At 41.7% G+C, this 22,693-nt stretch overlaps 1 protein-coding gene across 1 annotated transcript in view; it reads right to left on the bottom strand.

The window, feature by feature from the left end:
• The window catches only part of Ush2a (usherin), a 689,504-nt gene that overhangs the window by 437,255 nt on the left and 229,556 nt on the right, over positions 1-22,693 (bottom strand). Inside the window, 1 exon segment of the mRNA XM_031338301.1 lies at positions 1,775-1,905. Within this exon segment, the coding sequence (XP_031194161.1) occupies positions 1,775-1,905 (131 nt within the window).

The following is a 22,693-nucleotide window of genomic DNA, read 5'->3' as shown; positions in this document are numbered from 1 at the left end:
TAATTGAACCAACTTTAGTGTGCTGATTTCTGTCTATAGCGACCATCTGCCTTGCCTCCCATGGCAGCTCCAGCTTCGCTGTCTTCCTGGCTATTGGGTTTGCTGTGGGATGCTATTACGTGCTTAGTTTCTCTCTCTGAGCACCCAGTAAGAAGCTGCAGTTTTAGCAGGGATGGGGCACCCAGTGGTCCTTGTCACAAAGGTCATCTAATTCCCGAGCTCAGGACCTATCAGGCCACTTCGAAGGCAGCGCAAAGCAACCTCTACTGGCATGTCTTCCATTCTCAGCATCACTAAGCAGGAAAGTCTCACCTGCATGTTGAGCCTGGCAGGATCCTCAGACAGACAGCCTTTGCTCCAAAAGGTGCCAGCTACCTCTCACCCCTTAGGTCACTGGGTGTCCAAGCCTGGGTTCTTCCCACAAGGTCACGGAGTGTTTACAATCTGGTTCTTCCCAAAAAATCATAGGGTGTCTGAGCCCCAGTTCTCCCTGGGAGCTCACTGAGTGTTCAAGCTCAGGTTCTCCCCCAACCCCAGCTCACCCAGGTTTCCAGGGTGCAAGAGTCTGAGGCCCTCCACCGCAGCTCTTACTCTAGGATCCTAAGTATACCTCAGACACAGCATGGGAAGCCCCACCAGTTTTGGTAATATCACATAAAATATTTAGAAGTATTGTTCATAACTTCAGCTGCAGGCTTTAGAGGGAAGACGTAAGTGAGTGGAGGGCAAATCTTTTCCTTCCTCACTAAATCACTCAGGCTGGATATGCTGCCTCACGTCTAATGGCTGCTAGAACTTCCTGAGGAGACTGACCACTCTGACCAAAGCTTCCATTTTATGCTCTTGTGATCTCAAACATCTCTTTCTAAATATTCACAGAATATTTTAAATTAATCACTTCATTACATTCTTTCTAGGTTGTTTCCCAGGGCTATGACCATATTACACCTTAAAACTGCCCGAATCTGAAACACGAAGTAAAACAGTACTTAACTATCCCTTACATATTTGCTAGTTAAGTAGTTAACTACTTAAAGTAAAATAGCAAAGGGTGAAAGAAAGGGAAGAGAGAAGAACACAGACCTGAGAGAAAACCAAGTCATCATTTATTCTCTGAAGAAAAAGGAAATCTATTCAGAATTATTTTAAATAACATGTTGATTTATTTTTGTGTCAAGGTCTCACAAGGTCCAAGGCTGGCCTGGAATTCACTACGCACCAAGGCTGGCCTCCCTTACACAGTAGTCCTTGAGCCCCAGCCTCTTGAAGGACAGGATCTCAGGCACACACCACTGCAGCTATACATTTTGAACCATCATAAAGTAGCATACCAATTTTAAGCACGTAGCTGCCTAGAATAGATGCGGTTGGGAGACAGCTCTGCTATTTGTATTGTGGGCAGTCATTTCCTATTTTTGTAATTTTCGTTTTCCTCATTGGGAGGATGCAGATCTGTGGCTCCCAACCTGTGGGCTGTGACCCCTTGGGGTCACATATCAGATATTTACGTTCCAATTCATAACAGTGGCAAAATTACAATTAGGAAGTAGCCATGAAAAAATGTTTACGGTTGGGGTCACCTCAGCACGAGGAGCTGTATGAAAGGATCACAGAGTGGAGAAGGTGGAGAAACTCTGTAGATAAGACAGAATGCCTTCTGGAAGCCCTGGGGGTCTCAGATGATGATTTTCTGTGAGCATTTGTACGCTTACCTTAGTACCCGGCGTCCACCTGACATTCTCGAAAATGCCAACCATCGTGGCTAGTAATTTACCTGGGGATTGTAAAGAAAGTAAGGACGGCCATTCTTCAATTGAAGGGCAAAATACTCTTCCTGCTCGTCAGGGGACAGTGCCAGGAGGATCAGCCCTTCAGACACCCTCGTCCGGAAGCTGGCCTTGATAGCTGGAGATGCAAACGGCATTGGTTAGTCAGGGGTGCCGATTTGTGGACTCTTTCCAATAAACGTACATTTACTTTCATTATTATTTATGATGTAGTGAATACAGTCAGGAAATTATATACAGCAATGTGTTGGAATGGCCCTAGTCCATGGGTTTAAGTACATCCCTGTTAAAGGCTAATTAGAACTTGGAAGTTACGTTACCTGTTATGTTTAATCCTGTTAATCAATATAAAATGAAGTTTAAATGTGTCTAAAAATTGTCCACCTGAAAACAGGTGCTGTCAACCCCCCAAACTGGCTACCTAATCATATCGGTTTGAAAATATCACCAGAGGGTCCTAAAAATAAATGAGGTTTTGATGTAAATGAAAAAAAAAAACCCAAAGGATCTTGTTTAAGTACTATGAAAATGAAAAGATAAATCTAACAGTAGATGCTAAAACAGAATGCTGTGAGCAAGCTGGTCTGTCGGAGCTAAGCGATTGAGTCAACTAAGGGTGCAAGCCTTTGGACTTTCAGCCAGCTCTCTTTCCTCAGAAATTGATCTGCAATATTCCTCTCATATGCACTGCTAGGTCCCAGCTCCCGTCTTGGGATTCCACCTACACAGCACATATGTGGAGCCCTTCCTGTGTCGAGGGTGTTTCACTTAAGGTGCTGGAACTTGCAGTGACATCTAACTATCACAGTCATCTCTGGTACATCCCATTGGAAATATAAAATTAGCAGAGCAAGAATAAAGAGATCAACAGCGTACCTGAAAATCAAACAAAAGCTAAAGCACAATAATAAATAATGAATGAATTCTGATTTGAGCAGTAATACACAATAGACCAGGATTATAAACACTTAAAAAAAATCTCCCTTTAGGCTGGACTAATAACTGAAGGACCTACATGACGTGGGGTCAGTTTCATTCTGTTGCTATGACATATACTAAACACCATGGCCAAAAGCAATTTAGAGGAGGGCATTTGTTTGAATTTATAAGTTTTAATTCATCACCAAGGGAAGTCAAGGTAGGAACTCGAGCAGCAGCGGGGCTTAGAGCAGAAATAATGAAGGAGCTGGCTGCTTACTGGCTTACCCCTAGGCTCTTTAGTGATTAGCAGTCTTATACAGCCCGGGACCACCTGCCCAGGGATTGGTGCCACCCACAGTGCGCTGGGTCCTCTGACATCTATTAACCATCAAAGTAACCTTGTCTACCATCTCCAGATAAAGTCCACTGGCCAGTCTGATCTGTCAAATCTATCAATCGAGACATACTTCTCAGATGACTCTGCTTACTCTAGGCTGTGTCAAGCTGACCGGCACTGAACTTTGGTTCAGTTTAACTGTCTCAGCCATCCTCTCTGCCCCACCTTCTCATTCTATTCTTTAACATCATGCACAAGTATATTTCATGGCTCCATTGAGGTTTTAGATGAGGAGAAGGAAGATGAGAGACTCAGGCTGACCAGCAGGTTTTGATCTTCCCTTCCCTCTCAAATAGTATGTCGAAAATCCCAAGCTAAATAGCTTAAGGGCATTGAATAAAAATAGCTGTAATTCAAGAAAGGAAGGCTGTACTAGCTCTCTCCTAATGGGCAGAATAGCGACTCTGCGCCAGAAGACAATAGAAGCCAGGGTGTGAGGAACAGAGAAAAATCATTCAATCTCAGGACACTGTTGTTGACTGTAACTTGAGAAATTTGGTGAAAGAAAAAATACCCAAGGACTATGGGAATACTTAAATAGTTAAGATGCATTTGGGAATATTTTAATTATTACATGCTATTCAATGAGTATACAAATACATGTGTTTCCCCCCAAACAATAAATGTGCAAGCCTTCTAGAACAAAGAAATGTGTTTTAGACCAACAAATATGGAAGTCTGTATAGAGAGGTCGGATTCTCACATGAAGGGAAAAAGTAAGGCAGAGAAGACAACTTGATTTGATGTCGTCATCCGCCACATCTCTCTCAATCTTGACATCTTTTTTTCTCCATGTTGCCAAGATAAACAGAAAGTGAATTTCTTCCTCCTACACTCCAGTAGGAAACTGAAATCTTAAAATTCTATTGAAGCATGTTCTTAAGAGTTAGATTACCATGGCTATGCAGATAGACAAATCCTAGCATTTGAGCCAAATGCTTCCTTTGTGTAATCAATTATTTAAATGAACCAAACTCACAAATAAATATATGTAAATATAAACATAATAACAGTTTGATGGATGTGTGGAATAAAGAAAACGTTATTGGATTTACAATGAGATACGATGGTTAAATGCACAATTATTCAAGATAATTAACACCCTCCTTTCTCCAATGGAAGTCACTGATTTTCAGAACCCCAAGTGCTGACTGAGGCACAGCCATGTGACTTTCATTGGCCAAGGGAATGAACACAGCTATGAAGTCCCTGGTGAGGGCAGAGGGTTAGATTGCAGCTGGGTTGCAGAGCATCTCCACCCCTCCCTGCCCTGTGCCTCACAAAATGTGTTTCCATCTCTGGTCCAGGAGGAAGAAAACTTGCGGATCATGACCAGACAAGCACCCCAAGAGCTTTACTGTAGAACGCCCTGTGACGGGAGCTAGAGTACTGACTCAACAGGCGGCAGCAGAGTGAATAGTGGCTTTGCACTCCATACAATGGAGAACTGCACTGTTTCAAGGCAGGAAATGAGCTAGATTTCAACATCAGTATTTACAGAAGAGAAATAATAGAGTGCTTATGTCGTCTCTAAATGTACACATTCATTTGGGAAATAAATTTAAGGAACCAAATTTCAGTGGCCACTACTCTAGGCTAGTGATACAAGTGCCAGCAAATATACCCAGTGATTATGTATACACAGATGTATTTGATTGGATTAATGTGTAATATGTTGGTTATGTATTATACACTACATATATATATATATATATATATATATATATACTATAACAAGCAAAATACATGAAATATATTATAAGGCTAGACAAATGTCAAATTCATAAACAAGTAGATGGAGTGTAAATTCTAGCTCTAACGAGGGCTAACAGTTTACTTATCTGCGGACGCAAGGACAGGTGTTTAGAACGCAGTTGAGAATCACATTGCTAAAGGGAGGTGATAACACTAGGTTCTCCTCAAGGGTCCATGGCCTCCCCAAACACAAGTATCGGCTAGTGCTAGTTTGCAAAGCATAGTCAGCATGAAGGAGAGGATATCTGCAAGGCCCCATTTGTACAAATCCAAAGCCAGGCAAAAGTGACACCTGTGATTTGAGAAGTCAGAGATTGAGATTTTCTGATATTTGTGGAGGGCCTGAGCCTGAGCCTCTGGAGGCCAAGCACACATCTTGGCTCAATGTCAAGGGCTGCTGTTGTGTGGAACAATCTGTCCCATGCTCATTTCCCTGCTTTTCTATTTACTACAATAGAAAAATCTAACCAACACCAAATGCTGAATCATTTTGTAAGTGTATATCCTAAAGTTGCTGCAGAAATAGAAGATTTCCTATCTGCACACACTTTTTGGCGTGAATGTCTGTTACCCCGACACTCTGAAAATGGATTACTTCAGAACGTAATTCAATGTCATTTTGTCTAATTTTTGTATTATCAGTGATGACAACAATTCAAATGTGTTAGCCATTAATATTGATTTTTTAAAAAATTGTATACGAATTTCTCCGCCCAGTTTCAAAACCTCTCTATGGCCATTTCTGCATACTATGTAGGAACCTGTTACGTGTGTGTGCTGTCATGTGCTACAAAGTACTCTCCCCTTTTTCCTCGATTGTGGCAATCTCTCTCCCAGCTGGTTTCCTTTGTTTTTGTAACTCCATCATTCACATACACACACATTCACACTAACACAGCACATGCATACACTCACACAGCATATATATGCATTTACGCTCCTATACACATACATGCATATTCATACTCACACAGTGAATATGTATACAGCACACATCATATACATGTAAATATATATATATATATATATATATATATATACATATATAGCAAAATATTGGTAGCATAATCCCACCAAAAGATAACCCCAGCCCCGTCCCTGCCCCCTCCTCCTGCCAGCCCAAGCTCCTTGCTTCACTCTCTAGGCTACATTGTACCTCTTACTTCCTATTGTATATCCTTTCTTTCTCCAGTCTATCTGGATCATGGAGTTATAATTGTTATTTTTCAGAGACATGCAGTTTACCATCTCAGGTTTCACTCTGTTTTTTCAGATACCCTGTTCCCCATGACTGTTCTAACCACTGTGACTCCAGCCCTCTGGCTTCCCCCTCTTCTTCCCCCTGACTGCTCTAACCACTATGGTCCCTGCCCTCTTCGTTCCTGTCTGCTCTAACCACAGTGATCCCTTCCCTCTTCCTTGCCTTCTCCATCTCTGGCTGAGGCTCTACCTTTGTCATTCATTACTCCCCCTCCACAGTTTCACCCCTTAAAAGGTAACCACCAATTCATTTCTTAGTTCATGACAAGAGACTTCTCAAAGTGCTTCGCTTTTTTTTGGTCATATTTCACCGTTTTACAACCACTGTCAGCCTCAGCCATTTGAATGTTCACAGAAATCCGGGCTTGGCATTTCCAGGAGAGACCAATGAGGATCAGATGGATTCGGTAATAGAATCTTATTCTGCTTTTTAATTTGCATTTCTAGAATGAATGCTGAATTTGAGCTTCTCTCATAGAATTGCTTCTCAATGGGATGAATCTTTACCATACTTAGATATATTGTCTCTTAGCCAGTGTTCTGTTGCTGTGAAGAGAAACCATGGCCACAGCAACTCTTATAAAGGAAAACATTTAATTAAAGCTGGCTTACAGTTTCAGAGGTTTAGTTTGTTATTGCCATAGGAGGGAGCATGGTAGCATTCCGACAGGCATGGTAACTAAGAATTCTACAATGGGATCCAAGGCAGTAGGGGGAGAGAGAGAGTCACAGGGCCTATCTTGAGCTTCTGAAACCTCAAAGCCTGCCCCTAGTGACACACTTTCTCCAATAAGGCCACACCTCCTCGTCCTCCTATGTAGTACCACTTCCTCCTGATGACTAAGCATTCAGCTATAGGAGCCTTGGGGCCAGCACAAAGAGGGTTTGGGTCTTATTGTTGATTTTTAAGTATTCTTTCTATACAAAGGACGTGATCTCCTTGACTATTATAGACAATAGCTACTTAAGACTATATTAATTAATTAATTAATTTATTTATTTATTTAGTCAGACAGCATGAGTTTTAGCTAGATTACTGTTTTCCTCTGACTGTTTTAAAAAGTCCTCAGAAAGTATCAGACACTGGAGGAACTTTGTTTTATTTACTTCTGCATCCTTAACACCTTGAACAGTGGCTGGCACAAAACAGAGTCCTCAAAATATTTGCTTAATCAATGTTTAATCTTGGGGAACATTCTATTTTTGGCGTGTTGACACTTTGTCCCGAGTCAGTCTCCATGCTTGGATTCTGTTCCACAGACACAGCTTTGTTGGAGTAGAACATTTTTGTCTCATAATATTTCTTATATATGACAATTGGTTCTTCCTTTCAACTCCCCAGTGGACAAGCACTCAGATTCTCAATAAGGATGCACTGAACCGAATGGTCAAAGCTAGCTTAAATCATTTTATCTCAACTCATTTCTTTTTGTATTAACATAACATTAAAATAATTTCTGTTTTTCTTGCAATAAACAAAAGCCTGTATGTTACAGATTGGATCTTTCCAGATGTGTTACTGCTGAATTGAATGAAGATATATATTGTGTATGTATTAAAATTATTTTACTGTAAACATGCTATTTAGAATAGGGTTTTGTGATTCTCTAGTTTGTGTATGCTTGGCCCAGGGAATGGCACTATTAGAAGGTGTGGCCTTGTTGGAGTAGGTGTGTCAATGTGGGCGTGGGCTTTAAGACCCTCTCCTAGCTATCTAGAAGCCAGTATTCTGCTAGCAGCCTTCAGATGAAGATGTAGAACTCTGAGCTCCTCATCTACAATGCCTGCCTGGATGCTGCCACGTTCCTGCCTTGATGATAATGGACTGAACCACTGAACCGGTAAGCCAGCCCCAATTAAATGTTTCCCTTATAAGAGTTGCCTTGGTCATGGTATCTGTTCATAGCAGTAAAACCCTAACTAAGACATTCTCCCTTTGAGATAAATGTATACTTTCTGGAAGAGTCTGGTAAGTTTTTACACTCCTCTTCAAACACTATATTTCACTTCTGTCATCTCCAGAACACCACCAACAGTGAAACTGAGAAACCTGATTTATTGTTGATTACTTGGGAAAAACTAACATAGTTTCTGACCCAGTAGGTGGGATGACGATGGTTCACCTTGTCAATCACTGTTTGGTATTACATAACTGTTTGTACTTTTCTTCCTTATTTCAATGTCTGTTTCCTGAGTTGCTGTTTTGGGAAACCTAGGCAGAACAAAACATGACTGTAATGAGCTTTAAAGCATTTGAAAAGTTATGGTGAAAAGAGAAAGAAGGGCCAGTTAGGCATGTCTGAAAGGCAAGAAGCCTTTTAGGCAAAGGGACAAACATAAGAACAGAGAATTCCCTGCAGTGACAGTCATCAGTGCACACATGATTATCAAGAGTGGCCAAGAACTCTAGAGCTCTAAACCATCACCAGGAGCCATAGAAAAGAGTTCAGATAGTTGAGAACAATGTTAGCCTTTTTATAAATGAAAAACTATAAACAATGTGATAGAATTTAGATAAAGTCACATTATAGATGAATAGATATACAGAGAAAGAGAGACTGCTATCCATACATGCTTACATAAGTACTCATACATTGACATAGGTACACATATTCTAACATGTAAATTCATCTACATTTGCATTGTATAGCCACAGAGAAATGTCCGGATCAATATAGACATGTATCAATTTCTTGCTCTGTAGATTACTTTCCCAAGATTTCTATGTAGTTACTGACATAAAATTAAGATTTCACGAGACTTGACTATATAATTTAAAGGATCACATTTATAATTAGGATGCTTTTGCCAATATCTTACAATTATAGAGTTTCAACAACCTTGCATAGATGATACATATACTAAATTTAAATCATCTTAAAAGTAACACATACTTCATTTGTTATACAACAGACTCCACTTTTAAGTTGTTTTGGGAATCTGTTGTGTCTAAGATTGTTGTGGTCATTTAAACATCAGCTGAAAGATTGGATTTGTTATTTTTCTCATTGTTGTAATCAAATTCCTGACAAGACACCACTTAAAGAAGGATAGTTCACCTACAGTGTGAAGAGCTATATTCAATCATGGTATGGAAGGCATGATAACAGGAAGGTAGCTGGCCACAGTTCATGCCCAGTCAGGAAGTAGGAAGTAGACTAGAAGTGAGGTGGGATAAAACAAGAAGACCCACCCAGTAACATACTTCTTTCCACAGGGTTCTACTTAATAAAGTTTCTACAACCTTTCAGAAAAACTTTACCATTTGGGGGCCATGTGTTCCAATACATGAGACTGTGGGTGTGGTCAAACATTCAATTCTCAATGCTATTTAACTTTGACACAATTTAACTGAGTGGTCAGTTGTAATCTATCCAATATACCTACTGGTTTTCTGGGATAGGCTACCAACTATCCAGCATACATTTTGATTCCTTGAAGTATCTGCCTTAGTTGTTTATTATCGATATTTTAACAAGTGACTCTAGCAAAAGTAGTGTTTAAGTTTAGGTTAAAAAAAGTTTTAGCTACAAAAACATCTTTAAGTAAGATTGGATTTTTATTGTTAGTAAGAAGTCAAAAACTTTCTGACACATATCTCTAAAGTTTATCAGATTATTGTTTTCAAGCTCAGTAAATATCCATGTGTATACATGTATATAATTATGCAGAAATAAACATACATTCTTTTATAATTTTAAATATGCCAAATAAATGAGAGTTCAAGAATTATTTCAACATAATAAGTATAATAAACATGGAGAAATGTCTCATATTCATTTTATAAAACAAGCATTGTCAAAAATTAATCAAATTCCACCAACTTTCAGCTACAGTATGGAGGCTTGGATTTTTCAAAACCTACTTTAATAAGGGTTCTTAAACACTTCAATTTTCCTTCTAGGCCACTCATCAAAAGAAGGGGAGAAAGATGGCTAATAGGACAAGGAGAATGTCGACCTGCTTAGAAGTAATTCTTTGGGGGTGATTGTAATCTTCATTGTCATGATATCAGCAACTCAGTCTAAAACATCAAACACAAATCAGCAGTGGCAGTCCAGTCCACTCAGCAAAAACCAAACATGAATTAGCAGCAGCAGCAGCAGCTAGGTCCGGAAGAGACTGTGAGACCCCACCAAATCGGCACGAGTCTGTGGAAGCGGCAAAAGGGCAGCCAAGAAAAGTTGTGTGGTGCATTTTTCTCTATGAAGTCATGATGAATGAAGATCAGTGAAGACCAGCAAAGTGTGGCAAGGCAAGTCAGTTCAAGAACGTTACCAGCAAAGAGCAATGAAGCATTGCAAGGCGAACCAACGAAAGACAGTCTGTTCAGTTCTACTCATACTCTCTCTAAACATGACACGTCCTCTCAAGTGTCTCTCTCAGCAAAACGTCCACTCCTACAGGTTTGTGGAAAACATCAATGACCCAACCCAGTCTCCGAAGAAACCGGAAATTTCCACTTCATCAATACAATCGCTGAGAAACGTATCTATGGAATTATTTCAGTTGCTTTTACAGCAATCCAAAAAATAAAATAAACACGCATTGACACCAAGAAGCATGAACAATCATCCTTAAAACCTTCCATCAAAGGCCCCCTGCAGCCATGTGATGGGATCTCAGGCAGTCAATCCAATGAGAAGCCACTTCTGACTCATTTGGAGCTAAGATCCCAGAAATGGAGTCAAGATGGAGACATTCTTTCGCCAATGTACTGCCAGCTTTCTCTGTACTCAGAACTTCTTCAGACTGGAACAGGACATTTTGAAGTTTAGGGGATGATTGATAAGGGATATTGCCATAGTCCAACCCCAGCAGGATTCAAATACTGAAGGAGGATGTGTAGAATAGGCAAAAGAAGGCCAGGAACAGTAAGTGCAGTTCACACACTCTGGCACAGAGACCGCTCAGGGTACCTTTATTCATAATCTGTTTCTTCAGAGTTGGAGAGCATTCACATTCATTTTTCTCATGTGTAATCTCTTTTAAGGACTTCCTACATTTAACAATAAAGTGAACACTGTACCCAGCACATTGGTATTTAACCAAGTGACAGTGATTGGTAGCAACTGCAGTTATAGTACAGAGAGATGATATACTACATACACAGGAAATCCTGATTTACTTGTTGGCACCTGGTGTCTCCCTCTATCCTAACCTGAAGTGGAAATGTAAGGGTTCTTTGGAGAGTCAGCTGTGTTGGATGGTTTTTTGCTGGGGCAAACATGAAGGAGTGGTTTCCTGAGGTGAAAGACTAAGGCAGACTCACGAAGGTACGTTTCACCGAAGCAGACACAGGAGAGAGGATGTTCTGCTGAAGCAAGCATGTGAAAGGACGTGCAATGAAGGATTCTTTGCTAACAAAACACATGTATTGGTCTGCCTTATATTGTGTATTTGAGCTCCATTTCTTGGGACTCCAAGGACTTGGGGATGACTGAGTTCATGTACTGAGGCAAGACCCTTGGAGGACACATGCTATTTGGAAGACTCCACAAAGTGACAGAGACAGAGCTTGGCTTGCTGGTACAGCTAGCTATGCAGTGCTTGTGAGTCTCGCATCTTCACGGATCCTCACTTCCCTGACAGGCACAGCTGAGATCTTCTCCTGGCCTTCCTCTTGGTCCTTCCTGCTGACTCATGGTGGGGGCCGAGGCTTGGCTGTCTCTGCTTGGTAGTACCACAGTGCTGTACCCAAAGCAGGGCTTGGGCTGAGGCCTGGAGCTCGAGCTCTCTCTCCCCTGGATTAGTTAAAAAGGAGTTAGTGTATAAATGAGATATTTTATTGTAGGAAGGAGAAAATAGGCCAGTCAAGTAGAGAGAAGAAAAGGAGAGGAAGGAGAGGAGAAGAGAAGGAGAGAGGAGAGGAAGTGAGAGGAGCAAGAGAGAGCAAGAGAGAGGGAGGAAGAGCAAGAGAGAGAGGAGGGGGCAAACTGCTCCTTATATTGTATGGGGCGTGGCATGCCTGGCTGTGGTCAGATGACTAGGGGTAGGGTCCAGCAGGAATGCTGGGAGCTTAGGGCATTGTCTGCCTGATAGAGCACACATCTCCTGCAGGGGCAGCTGTGAGGGGTTGTGACTGAAACAGGAACCAAAGACTCAGGTCTTATGGCCAAGCTCCTTCCACCCCCTGCAAGCAGAAAACAGCTCACAGAGGCTCCAGGGCTCAAAGCCAAATACTCGACTGAGCCTAAGTTACCTGAGCAGACCACTGCCCCACACTGCCCTATACCACAGCTGTTGCTAACCCGTCTCTACCAAACTGGACTGCTGGCTTATCTATGAAGCGTTTTGAGTGGATCGAGCTGATGCTGCCTGCTAACCTGTGAACTGAATTGCCAATTTCCAGACAACACAGATGGAAATTACTCCAAAGAACATCTCTAAACAGATTCACTTCCCCCCCACCCCGTGTCCTTTCTTTCCTATTACTTCTGGTAGGTGGTGGGCTAAAGGGAAGGTTAAAACTTTTAAGAACCATCATTAAAATATAAGGTTTGGGAAAAAATTAAGGATGCACTAATCAGGAGAGATAATTCTTCTAATGTCCAGAGTGCTTGGCATGTTAGTCACCTGAGTGAGTTCCTCATCCTTGCTTGGCTCACCTCTGAATGTTCCCACTAAGTCTTAGAACCAACGATCCAGCCTGGCCTTTCTAACTTTTTGATAATCACCCAACTGTTGTTTGGAGCAGGTCAGTGGGGGAATTGTTGTCAGAAGCAAGTTTCCCATGGGAGAGAATATCCAGATTAGCTGATGAACCCAGACCAGGCTCTTGTGATTAAGAGCATCATCATCATGAACAAACAGAGGAGCAGTGATCCATTCTGCTCCCATGATCCTCAGAGACAAACAAGAATGAATCGGCGGTCCAAGCTTTCTTTCACTCAGTCATGTGAAAGTAAAGACTTCCAATAGCAAAGCCAAAAAAATGTAAGTGCGAGGCAAAGTGAAACCAAGCCTTCCCTCAGCGAAGGCCAGGAAGGAGATTGTGGGTGACCATCCCCACAGGTCCGCGTCTTGTGGGAACCCAACTCCTCAGGCCTTGCATAAGGAGAGCCGTCTGCGTTACACTCATGAACCTTTCCCGGTACAGGTTGGCCACCATGTGGAAGCATCCTGGGTTTCAGTGTAGACGGATATAAAACAAAGAAACTGAAGTTCAGGTAGATGAGAAATTAAAGTAGATCAAACAAAGCAAGAAAATGTCTGAAGGTTGAAAGGGCTTCCTGCTGTTCAGCATGACCGCAGAGATGACATTCCCTGTACTGAAATCATGATCATGCATCCAGCTTCTAACTAGAGGATGAGGAGCTGCCCCTGCTGACGCCCAAAGGCTGACTATTCCCCCTTGAAATGGCTGGAACTGTGACCACCTCAGGCCATTGTATCGTGTTTGTCAGAGGTAACCAGGGACTGCAGGACCCTCCAGCAGGAAAGAGGGTTTTAGAAAAATGGATCGATCCCCCTACACTAGAGGACTCAGAGAGACGGATGATTAACTGGTAAAGTGCTGGTTGCTCATGCATCCGGGCTTACATTGGGTCCCCAGCATCCTTGTGAAAGCCAGGTATGGCAGTGTATGTCTGCAAGTCCAGAGCTGGGGAGACTGATCAATGACTGAAGCAACTTAGGGTCCCCCAGTCTAGTCAAAACAAGGAGACGGAGGTTCAGGGAGGCGCTCGGCTTTTAAAAGCAGAAAATAAGAAAGAAAAGAGCTTGTATACACACATGCACAGGTGTATAGGCCCTCACAAGCATGCATACATACATGCATACATCCCTTTGAATGGGAGAGCCACATTTTCCCAGTTAAAATGTTCAAATGCTAATTGCTGCGTTGAGCTTACATGTAATGAGAAGCAAAGCAATTGACTTCCCTGTCCCTCCCCACTTCCTCTAGCAAAGTGATAACCAGTTCCCTCAAAGGGCATAGAAAAGAAATCTTCACGAACCTAGGTGATCACATGATGTTACCAGTGGAGTTCTTTACAGCTACGTGGTCCTTGTAAGCCGTGTACATCTCTGCTGCTTGGGTTTATACTCAGTGTCTCTTAAAGGTTTGTATTGGGGCTCTGCATTCACTCTGCACACAGCACACAGCCTTTAAACAGGCAACCCTCAGATTCCTGCTCAATTCCAAGAATAAAGTGGATTTCCCTCCTAGTGCTATCTGAGATATTGGAGGACTGGCGCCTAGCACCTGCTGCTTTACAGGTTAGCCCTCATAAGCAGCATCCCTTCTTAGACCTTCAGGCCTGTGTGAAATTGCAAGAAAACGTTATTTTATTCATGAAATATACAGTGGGTGTCTCCTCTAGACAGTGCTCATCATTAATGATGGAGGCACAGATATTCTTGAACTCTCCTAAAGCTTAAAATTTAGAGAAGATATTTGCTTTTATTTGGAGGGGCAATTTTTAATGGTCATCTTCTCATTTTTCTATGATCCAGATGAAAACAAATTTATAATCTCCAAACTCTATTGAGACTCATGAGTACTTACTTTGTTTCTGTGATAGTGGTGGTGGTGGTGTGTGTATTTGTGTGTGTGTCTCTATGTGTATGTGGGTGAGTGTTGAGTGTGTGTGTTCATGTATTTGAGTATGTGTGTGTGTGTGTGTATGTGTGTTTGTGTATGTGTGTATATGTGTATGTATGTGTGTGTATGTGTGTGTGTATGTGTGTACATATGTGTGTGTGTGTGTGTGTGCATGTGTGTCTATATGTATGAGTGTGTTTAGGATGGAGGTGGGTGGTGGTTGTGTGTACACGTGTGAAGATGCCTATGCCTGTGCATATTGCAGAAGCCGATGAGGATTTCTGGTATCCTAGTCTACTTTATTCACTGAGAACTTAGCGTGAGGCCAGCAGCCAGCAAGCCTACCAACCAATCTGTCTCCTCTGCTCGTAGCACTGAGGTTAAAAGAACACATGCAGCCACATCCAGCCTTTTACTGGGGGCTGAGAACTTGAACTCTTAAGTGGGCAGAAAACACTGTCACCATTTGATCTCCACCCCTATTCTGGGGAAAACGACTTGTTATGATTCCACCCTTGACTACATGATCCTGATTGCCTCTACAGCCACTCTTTAATCCCCCTGATCATACTACAGAAAGGATGCTCACTTCATCCATGCACAGAAATAAAGGACAGTGTGAGATGCTCTGTGGTAAATTGATCCTGTTCCATCCCACTGAGTGGGATGATCTTATATGAATTATCCAAGGAAAACCTATTCATAGGAGAAGCTCTCAAAATTCAACCTCTAGACAATTGAGAATCACTATATAGCTATTTATTCAACTTGGTAATGTCTTATTAAATAGGCTTCCAGTCATCTAAAACCACAATGGTGGCTATAAGACCAGCAAATGGCTTTATCAATAGTACATTTTAATCTGTGTTTCTATGCATTCCCTTTTACAAATAAGTTAAAAGCTGGCACCTTTCTGAAGAATATAGTTGTTTGGCTTTAAGAGCATCAGTTGGCTAGTCAAATATTCCTCAGACTACACACACAGACCAGTTTCCCAAAACAATGTGCAATTAGAATATGCTGCTCTAAATTTCTACTACGTTAACTCCACATATGAAAGGAGGACTTGGCTTAGCTGGAACAGTCTATTTACAGGCCTTGGAACAATCTTACAGAAGTCCTGACATTTCCATTCACTCAGTGATGTTCTTAAACATAGGCTCTGAGAACCATAGTGAAGCCACTGGGCCCACAGTTCTGTCACCAGCCTCTAATAGTGCCCTCTCTTGGTAGCAACTTGAACCTGCACACTTTGTCCCATGTCTATTGCGATCCCTAGGCTGGAAATGGCTTTTCTTCTACATGGTCATGGCTGAGCAAGGTCATTACCAAATATGAACACCAAGACAGATTTAGTTTTCTTTCCTGAGGCTCAGCAGGAACCAGTACTTGATTTTTTTTTAGTTTAGTTCCCAATGTAGATTTAGAATTAAAAATTAAAACATAAAAAACACAGATAAATAATGCTTCACTTTTCCATGTACGTTAGACCTGAAGATGGAAATTTAGATCTAGAGATTAGGAATGATTTGACCCTTGATTCTAAGAATGAGAACTATGTTGTTTAGAGCTGCAGATAGGTTTTTAAAATTTTTAAATTTTATTTAACCTTTTTTTTAATACTCAGATTTTATTCCCCTCCCAGTCCACCCTCTGACTGTTCCCCAACCCATACCTCCTCCCCTCCCCCCTGTCTCCATGAGAATGTCCTCACCCCCCACCGTCCCCTCCACCAGACCTGTAAACTCCCTGGGGCCTCCAGTCTCTTGAGGGTTAGGTGCATCTTCTCTGATTGAACCCAGACCTGGCAGTCCTCCATTGTGTGTGTGTTTGGGGCCTCATATCAGCTGATGTATGCTGCCTGGTTGGTGGTTCAGTGTGTTTGAGAGATCTCGGGGGTCCAGGTTAATTGATACTGCTGGTCCTCCTATAGGGTCGCCCTTCTCCTCAGCTTCTTTCAGCTTTTTTCTAATTCAACCACAGAGGTCAGCTGCTTCTGTCCATTGGTTGGATGCAAATATCTGCAACTGACTCTTTCAGCTGGTTGTTCGGTCTTTCAGAGGGCAGTCATGATAGGTCCCTTTTCGTGAGCACTCCATAGCCTCAGTAATAGTGTCAGGCCTTGGGACCTCCCCTTGAGCTTGGTCCCACTTTGGGTCTGTTGCTGGACCTCCTTTTCCTCTGGCTCCTCTCCATTTCCATCCCTGAAGTTCTTTCAGACAGGAACAATTTTTGACTGTGGATGTCAACCCCATTCCTCACTTGATTCTTTCCGCTGGAGGTGGGCTCTACAAGTTCCCTCTCCCCGTTGTAGGACATTTCATCTTAGGTCCCTCTCTTTGAGTCCTGAGAGTCTCTCATCTGCCAGTTCTCTGGTACATTCTGGAGTATTCCTCCAACCTCTTACTTTCCTAGGTTGCCTGTTTCCATTCTTTCTGCTGGCCCTCAGGGCTTCAGTTTTTTTTTTTCCCTCACCCAATCCCTGATCATGTTTCCCTCTTCACTTCCCTGTCCCCTTTCCTGTCCAGGTTCTTTCTTTCTTCCCTCCCTCCCTCCCCTTTGTGATTGCTTTTCTTTTTCCTTCCAAGTGGGACTGAGATGTCCTCAGCTTGCTGACCTTTTTTAGTTTTGTGAACTGTATCTTGGGTATTCTGTACATTTTTTTTTTGGTTAATATCCACTTATTAATGAGTACATACGATGCATGTCCTTTTGGATCTGAGTTGCCTCACTCAGGGTGATATTTTCTAGTTCCATCCATTTGCCTTCAAAACACAGTATGTCCTCATTCTTAATAGCTGAGTAGTATTCCATTGTGTAAATGAAACACATTTTCAGTATCCATTCTTCTGTTTGGGTTGTTTCCAGCTTCTGGCTATCACCAACAAGGCTGCTATGATAGGGCATCTTTTGGATATATTCCCAAGCGTGGTATTGTTGGGTCTTCAGGTAGATCCATTTCCAATTTTCTGAGGAACCTCCAGATTGATTTCCAGAGTGATTGCACCAGTTTGCAATCTCACCAGCAATGGAGGAATGTTCCTCTTTCTCCACATCCTCTCTAACATGTGCTATCACTTGTGGTTTTGTTCTTAGCCATTCTGATTGGTATAAGGTGGAATCTCAGGGTCATTTTGATTTGCATTTCTCTGATCACTAAGGACATTGAACATTTCTTTAGGTGCTTCTCAGTCATTCTCTTGTGAATTCTCAGTTTAGTGGTATACCACATTTTTGATTGGGTTGTTTGGATTTTTGGTGCTTAATTTCTTGAGTTCTTTATATATTTTGGATATTAGCCCTCTATCAGATGTGGTGTTGGCAGAATTAACATTATGAAAATGGCCATTCTACCAAAGGCAATCTATAGATTCAATGCAATACCCATCAAAATTCCAACATAATTGTTCAAAGACATGGAAAGGGTAATTATCAAATTCATCTGGCAAGGTAAAAAAACCAAAATATCAAAAATAATTCTTAATAATATAAGAATGGCTGGGGGAATTACCATCCCTGACCTCAAGCTATACTATAGAGCAATAGTGATAAAAACTGCATAGTATTGGTACAGAGACAAACATGTTGATCAATGGAATAGAATTGAAGACCCAAAAATAAAACTACACACTTACGCACACTTGATCTTTGACAAAGAAGCCAAATATACAATGGAAAAAGAAAGCATCTTCAATAAATGGTGCTGTTCTAACTGGCTGTCTATATGTAGAAGAATGAATATAGATCCATATTTATCACCTTACACAAAGCTCAAGTCCAAATGGATCAAGACCTCAACATAAAACTAAACACACTGAATCAAACAGAAGAGAAAGTGGGAAAGAACCTTGAATTCATTGACACAGGGGGATATATTTCCTAAATAGAACTCCAATGCCTCACACTGTAAGATCAAGAATTGATAAATGGGACCTCATGAAACAGGAAAGCTTCTGTAAGGCAAAAGACATAGTTAATAAGACAAATTGGCAACTTACAGATTGGGAAAAATCTTCGCTAACCACACATCTGATGCAGATAGTTTTAATATAAAGCACATTATACTAAATCAGGGGAAAGACCTTTTGCATGCTCATATGTATGAGAAGATATGAGAACAGGACAGTCTTTGTGTTCAACCTTCCAAAGCATGGCTGCATATTATGTTTTTTCAATTAATATTGAATAATTTTATTAGTGTGTATGTCTGATGGTAATGCCATATAAAACATAAATATCTACTTCAAAGGTGACCATAGTGAGAGACAGATATAATATATAACTTTTGCATAATTAGGGACAAATTCTTCACACCTATGGCATAGCTGATAATACACATTAGCTTCAAAGCAGAGTTATATTATGGACTGGTCAAAGATTACTATAATCAAAGGTGTTTTCCATATTGGAATAATATTATTTAAAGTTGCTAAAAGGTTAACTAGATTTAGCTAAGAGGTTGAGTGCAAACTCACCTTTAATAATAATAAAGACATGGATGAATAACCACATAAGTGAAAAACATATTTATGTCTTTAATTTTACAACTAATTGAAAAAAGAAACTCACCTTGATTCATATTTTTGCTCATTTTTTTCCTTCCTAATTTGATACCTGTTTTTATTTTCTTTTTTTCCCCTCCCTGTAACACTCACCACTGGTAAAACAAACAGGACATTTTAGCTTTAATCTTCTTACTACATAACCCAAATAACTTCAGTCATGTTTGCATTAATGTTGCATTAATCATGTTGTTGCGTATTAATGAGTTTTCAGGCTATGCTAATTACTGTCATAGATTCTGCAGCAGCCCATTAAATATACAAATTACAGAATTAAAGAGCCAGAGCTCTTCATGATTAATCTCTAAATGGAGAAAAACTAATGATGTCTATACAAAGTTTCTCTCTACTTTTGGCTGAGTGAGCCCAATGAACAATCAATTAGAGCGTGGGGGGAATCTGAAGCTAACTAACTACACAATTCCATGTCAGAGCTTTGTCTCCGCAGTCAGCCCTGCTTTGTATTCCCTAAGAATTTTATATTCTTGTGTTGACTGTCCTCAATGTTGGTGGCAATGTTGTTCAACATTAGGCCTAATTTGAATATGACAAGTCTGTACTGAATCCATTGCACAAAGGTTCTGAAGTTCCCAAGGACCTTTGTGCAAAAGCACTTTCGTCACAAGGAAATTGTCACAAGAGGACCTCAGGTAGATCTCTCACAAGCAAAGGCCAGGATTTTCCTAAGAACGAAACCGCGGCGTTCCGTTGGACTCTGTGGAGTCTGTGTTTGTATCGCGGAGTAAACTTGTCTTGAGTTGCAGATTGGAGCTGGGATGTGAAATGGATGTAGCATTTTACCAGAGTAGGTAGGTGGTATGGTCACCCAGCCACAGGCTCCGGGAGAGTGCCATTCTAAATGTGATGGTCAAGCAGATATTTAAAATGTAACAAGGATTCAAGAGATGGGCACTGCCTACGGAGAGTGGGAAGGGACACTACTGGATCCCAGAAAGCTGCGCTAGAAGACAAAAGCATCAGTAGGTGAGTGTGATTTGTGTAAGCCCACACGTGTCTGCACTAGACCTAGAAAGTCCAAGGATGAGAGGCCAGACAGATGGCTCAACAGTTAAGAGCACTTAGCACTTGGGATGGCTACTTTAAGTGGTCAATTCGTCAATATGGAATTAAGGGAAAAGGAGCTTGGTGCTCCTCTGAGAGATTTTTTAAAGAAGAGACCCAAAGGTCAGAAGATGCTCCCTAAATCTGAACCATATCTTCCGATGGCAACCTACGTGGCTAAAGGCATGGGAGACGACGCTTCTGCTCTTGGCCTGCTTGTCCTCAGATGGCTGGCAAGCTCAGACCGCCACTGCTTGCCCTCAGATGGCTGGCAAGCTCAGACTGCCACTGCTTGCCCTCAGATGGCTGGCAAGCTCAGACTGCCACTGCTTGCCCTCAGATGGCTGGCAAGTTCAGACCGCCACTGCTGCTTCAGGGCTCTGATGTCTACTGAAGCCCAGCCGAGACAGCCAGCCTCATGGATGGACTGTTGTACTCTTGTGCTTTCTGTTGTTGGAATGGTCAGACCACAGCCTGACAGACACTTGAAAGGCAATCCCAAATATAGTTATTCTATAAGTTTTGTTTCTTTAGAGAACCTAACTAATAAAGCACTCTCCCAGAGGACTTTAGTTTGGTAACCAGCACCCATGTCAGGGTGCCTGCATCTACCTGTAACTCTATCTCTAGGGAAACTCACACCTTAAACTTCAGGTATGAAACAGAGAGACAGACTAGAAATGGCATGTATCTTTAAAGTCCCCAAACCTGCTTACAGAGACACGCTTTCTCCAACATGGCTGCAGCATCTAAACGTTCATCCTGAAATATCACCTACTAGAGATGGAGCATCGGTCTGGCAGAGACTACAGAGGATATTTCTCTTTCAAACCATCGCAGACTGTTTATTAGACTGATCATGCAGCCATGCTTCAGAGAGGAGCCAGTTTTCTAGAAGCACAGCTACCAGAAACATTGACTTTGAAGGAGCCCGTCTGCTCTCCTGGGGAACCAGCGGTCACACAGTGTTGAGTTCAGGGCTCAAAGACTGTTGAGAGAAATGAAGAGCAATACAGAGGTGGGAGAAGAGACAGGGATCGGTCCTACAGAGCCATCAAAGCATGGGTACACCTGATGTCTGTATCGGTTAGCTAGTGGATGGGTTTGGTGACAGCTTCAGCTAACCTTGGGATCCAGTCAGCTGCCTGAACACTTCTGGAAGCTACTACAATTGTAACGCATGGAGAATCTGCAGCATTGTGCCCTGTGAAGAAATACTGGCATGTATATCCAGGTGTCATGGCTTCTATTTCTATATTCTTCTATTTCTCTGGTTCCTTTCCTTTTCTCCTCATGAGCAAGAGACTTTACCATGGTTCTTCATTTCCTTTGGAAGGACCAGTTATTACAGTAGAGGGAAGCACTGTTTAAATGAAAAACTCAGGAGGAATCACACAACACACTCGCAATACCACCATTCCCTCCCTGCCTGCTGTTGTGTCTTTCCATGGACAAGCTAAAAATAAGCTCTTTCCATGTCTAAGCTACCTTTGGTCATGGTATTTTTTTGTTGAACTCTGTGCATGTCTGTGTGAACTCTGTGCACATGGGTACACAGGTCCTGTCAGGTCCATAGAATTGGAGTCACAGACAGTTGTGAAGTCTCTGAAGTCAGTACTGGGAATTGAACTCAAGCTCTTATGCTCTTAGCCACAATGCCATCTCTCACTCCCTGGTCATGATGTTACAGCAATAGAAAAGTACCCGTTGCAAGGAGTCAAGCTGAATAAAAGTTGAATACCTAAGAAAGCCATTTTCCCCTCTTGCTATAAGTATACAGTTTGCACAGACCAGAGATGGACACTTTTTCTTACGGAGGAGTGTAGACCCCAAGATCTCACTGGTATTGATGACACTGCAGCTCTATATAAAGCTCAACTAGATTCTGTCAAGAAAGGCTGCCAAAGCCTGTCATGTTCCTTACCCATTTCCTTGCCCATCAGAGGTGTTCTGAGGAATCTTTAGGCTGAACCGCCAGTGTTCTGGTTGGTAATTAAATAAAAACCTTTTTGTTTGTTTGTTTTAGCAGTAATTGTATAGACACAATAATGCTCAGACAGAGAGTAAATACACTGATGCAGAAAAGATGTGATGTGAACCGGATAAAACAAATATACATCAAAATGAAAGTCAGAGTAATGGGCTGGCATGCTGCAAATGTAGACAACCTCACGGGAGTCCAGGCAGACAGACATCACTCGGGGTACTGAAAGCTGTCACACAGGAAGCCTGCACGGAAATATGCAGCAGGCCTGAGGAGGGGTGTTGACTAGACACCGCATCCCTGGATTAGAAGAACACATTTTTAAAAAGGAAAAGAAACTAATGAATGAATGGGCCAGACAAATACAGTAGGTCAAAGTAGAAATGTCACAGAGAAGGACTGGAGGTGGCGGGGGGGGGG

This window comes from Mastomys coucha, unplaced genomic scaffold, assembly GCF_008632895.1.
Source record: "Mastomys coucha isolate ucsf_1 unplaced genomic scaffold, UCSF_Mcou_1 pScaffold1, whole genome shotgun sequence".
NCBI lineage: Eukaryota > Metazoa > Chordata > Mammalia > Rodentia > Muridae > Mastomys > Mastomys coucha.
The sequence above is the reverse complement of the archived record's forward strand: the minus strand, read 5'-3'. Positions and strand labels throughout refer to the sequence as shown.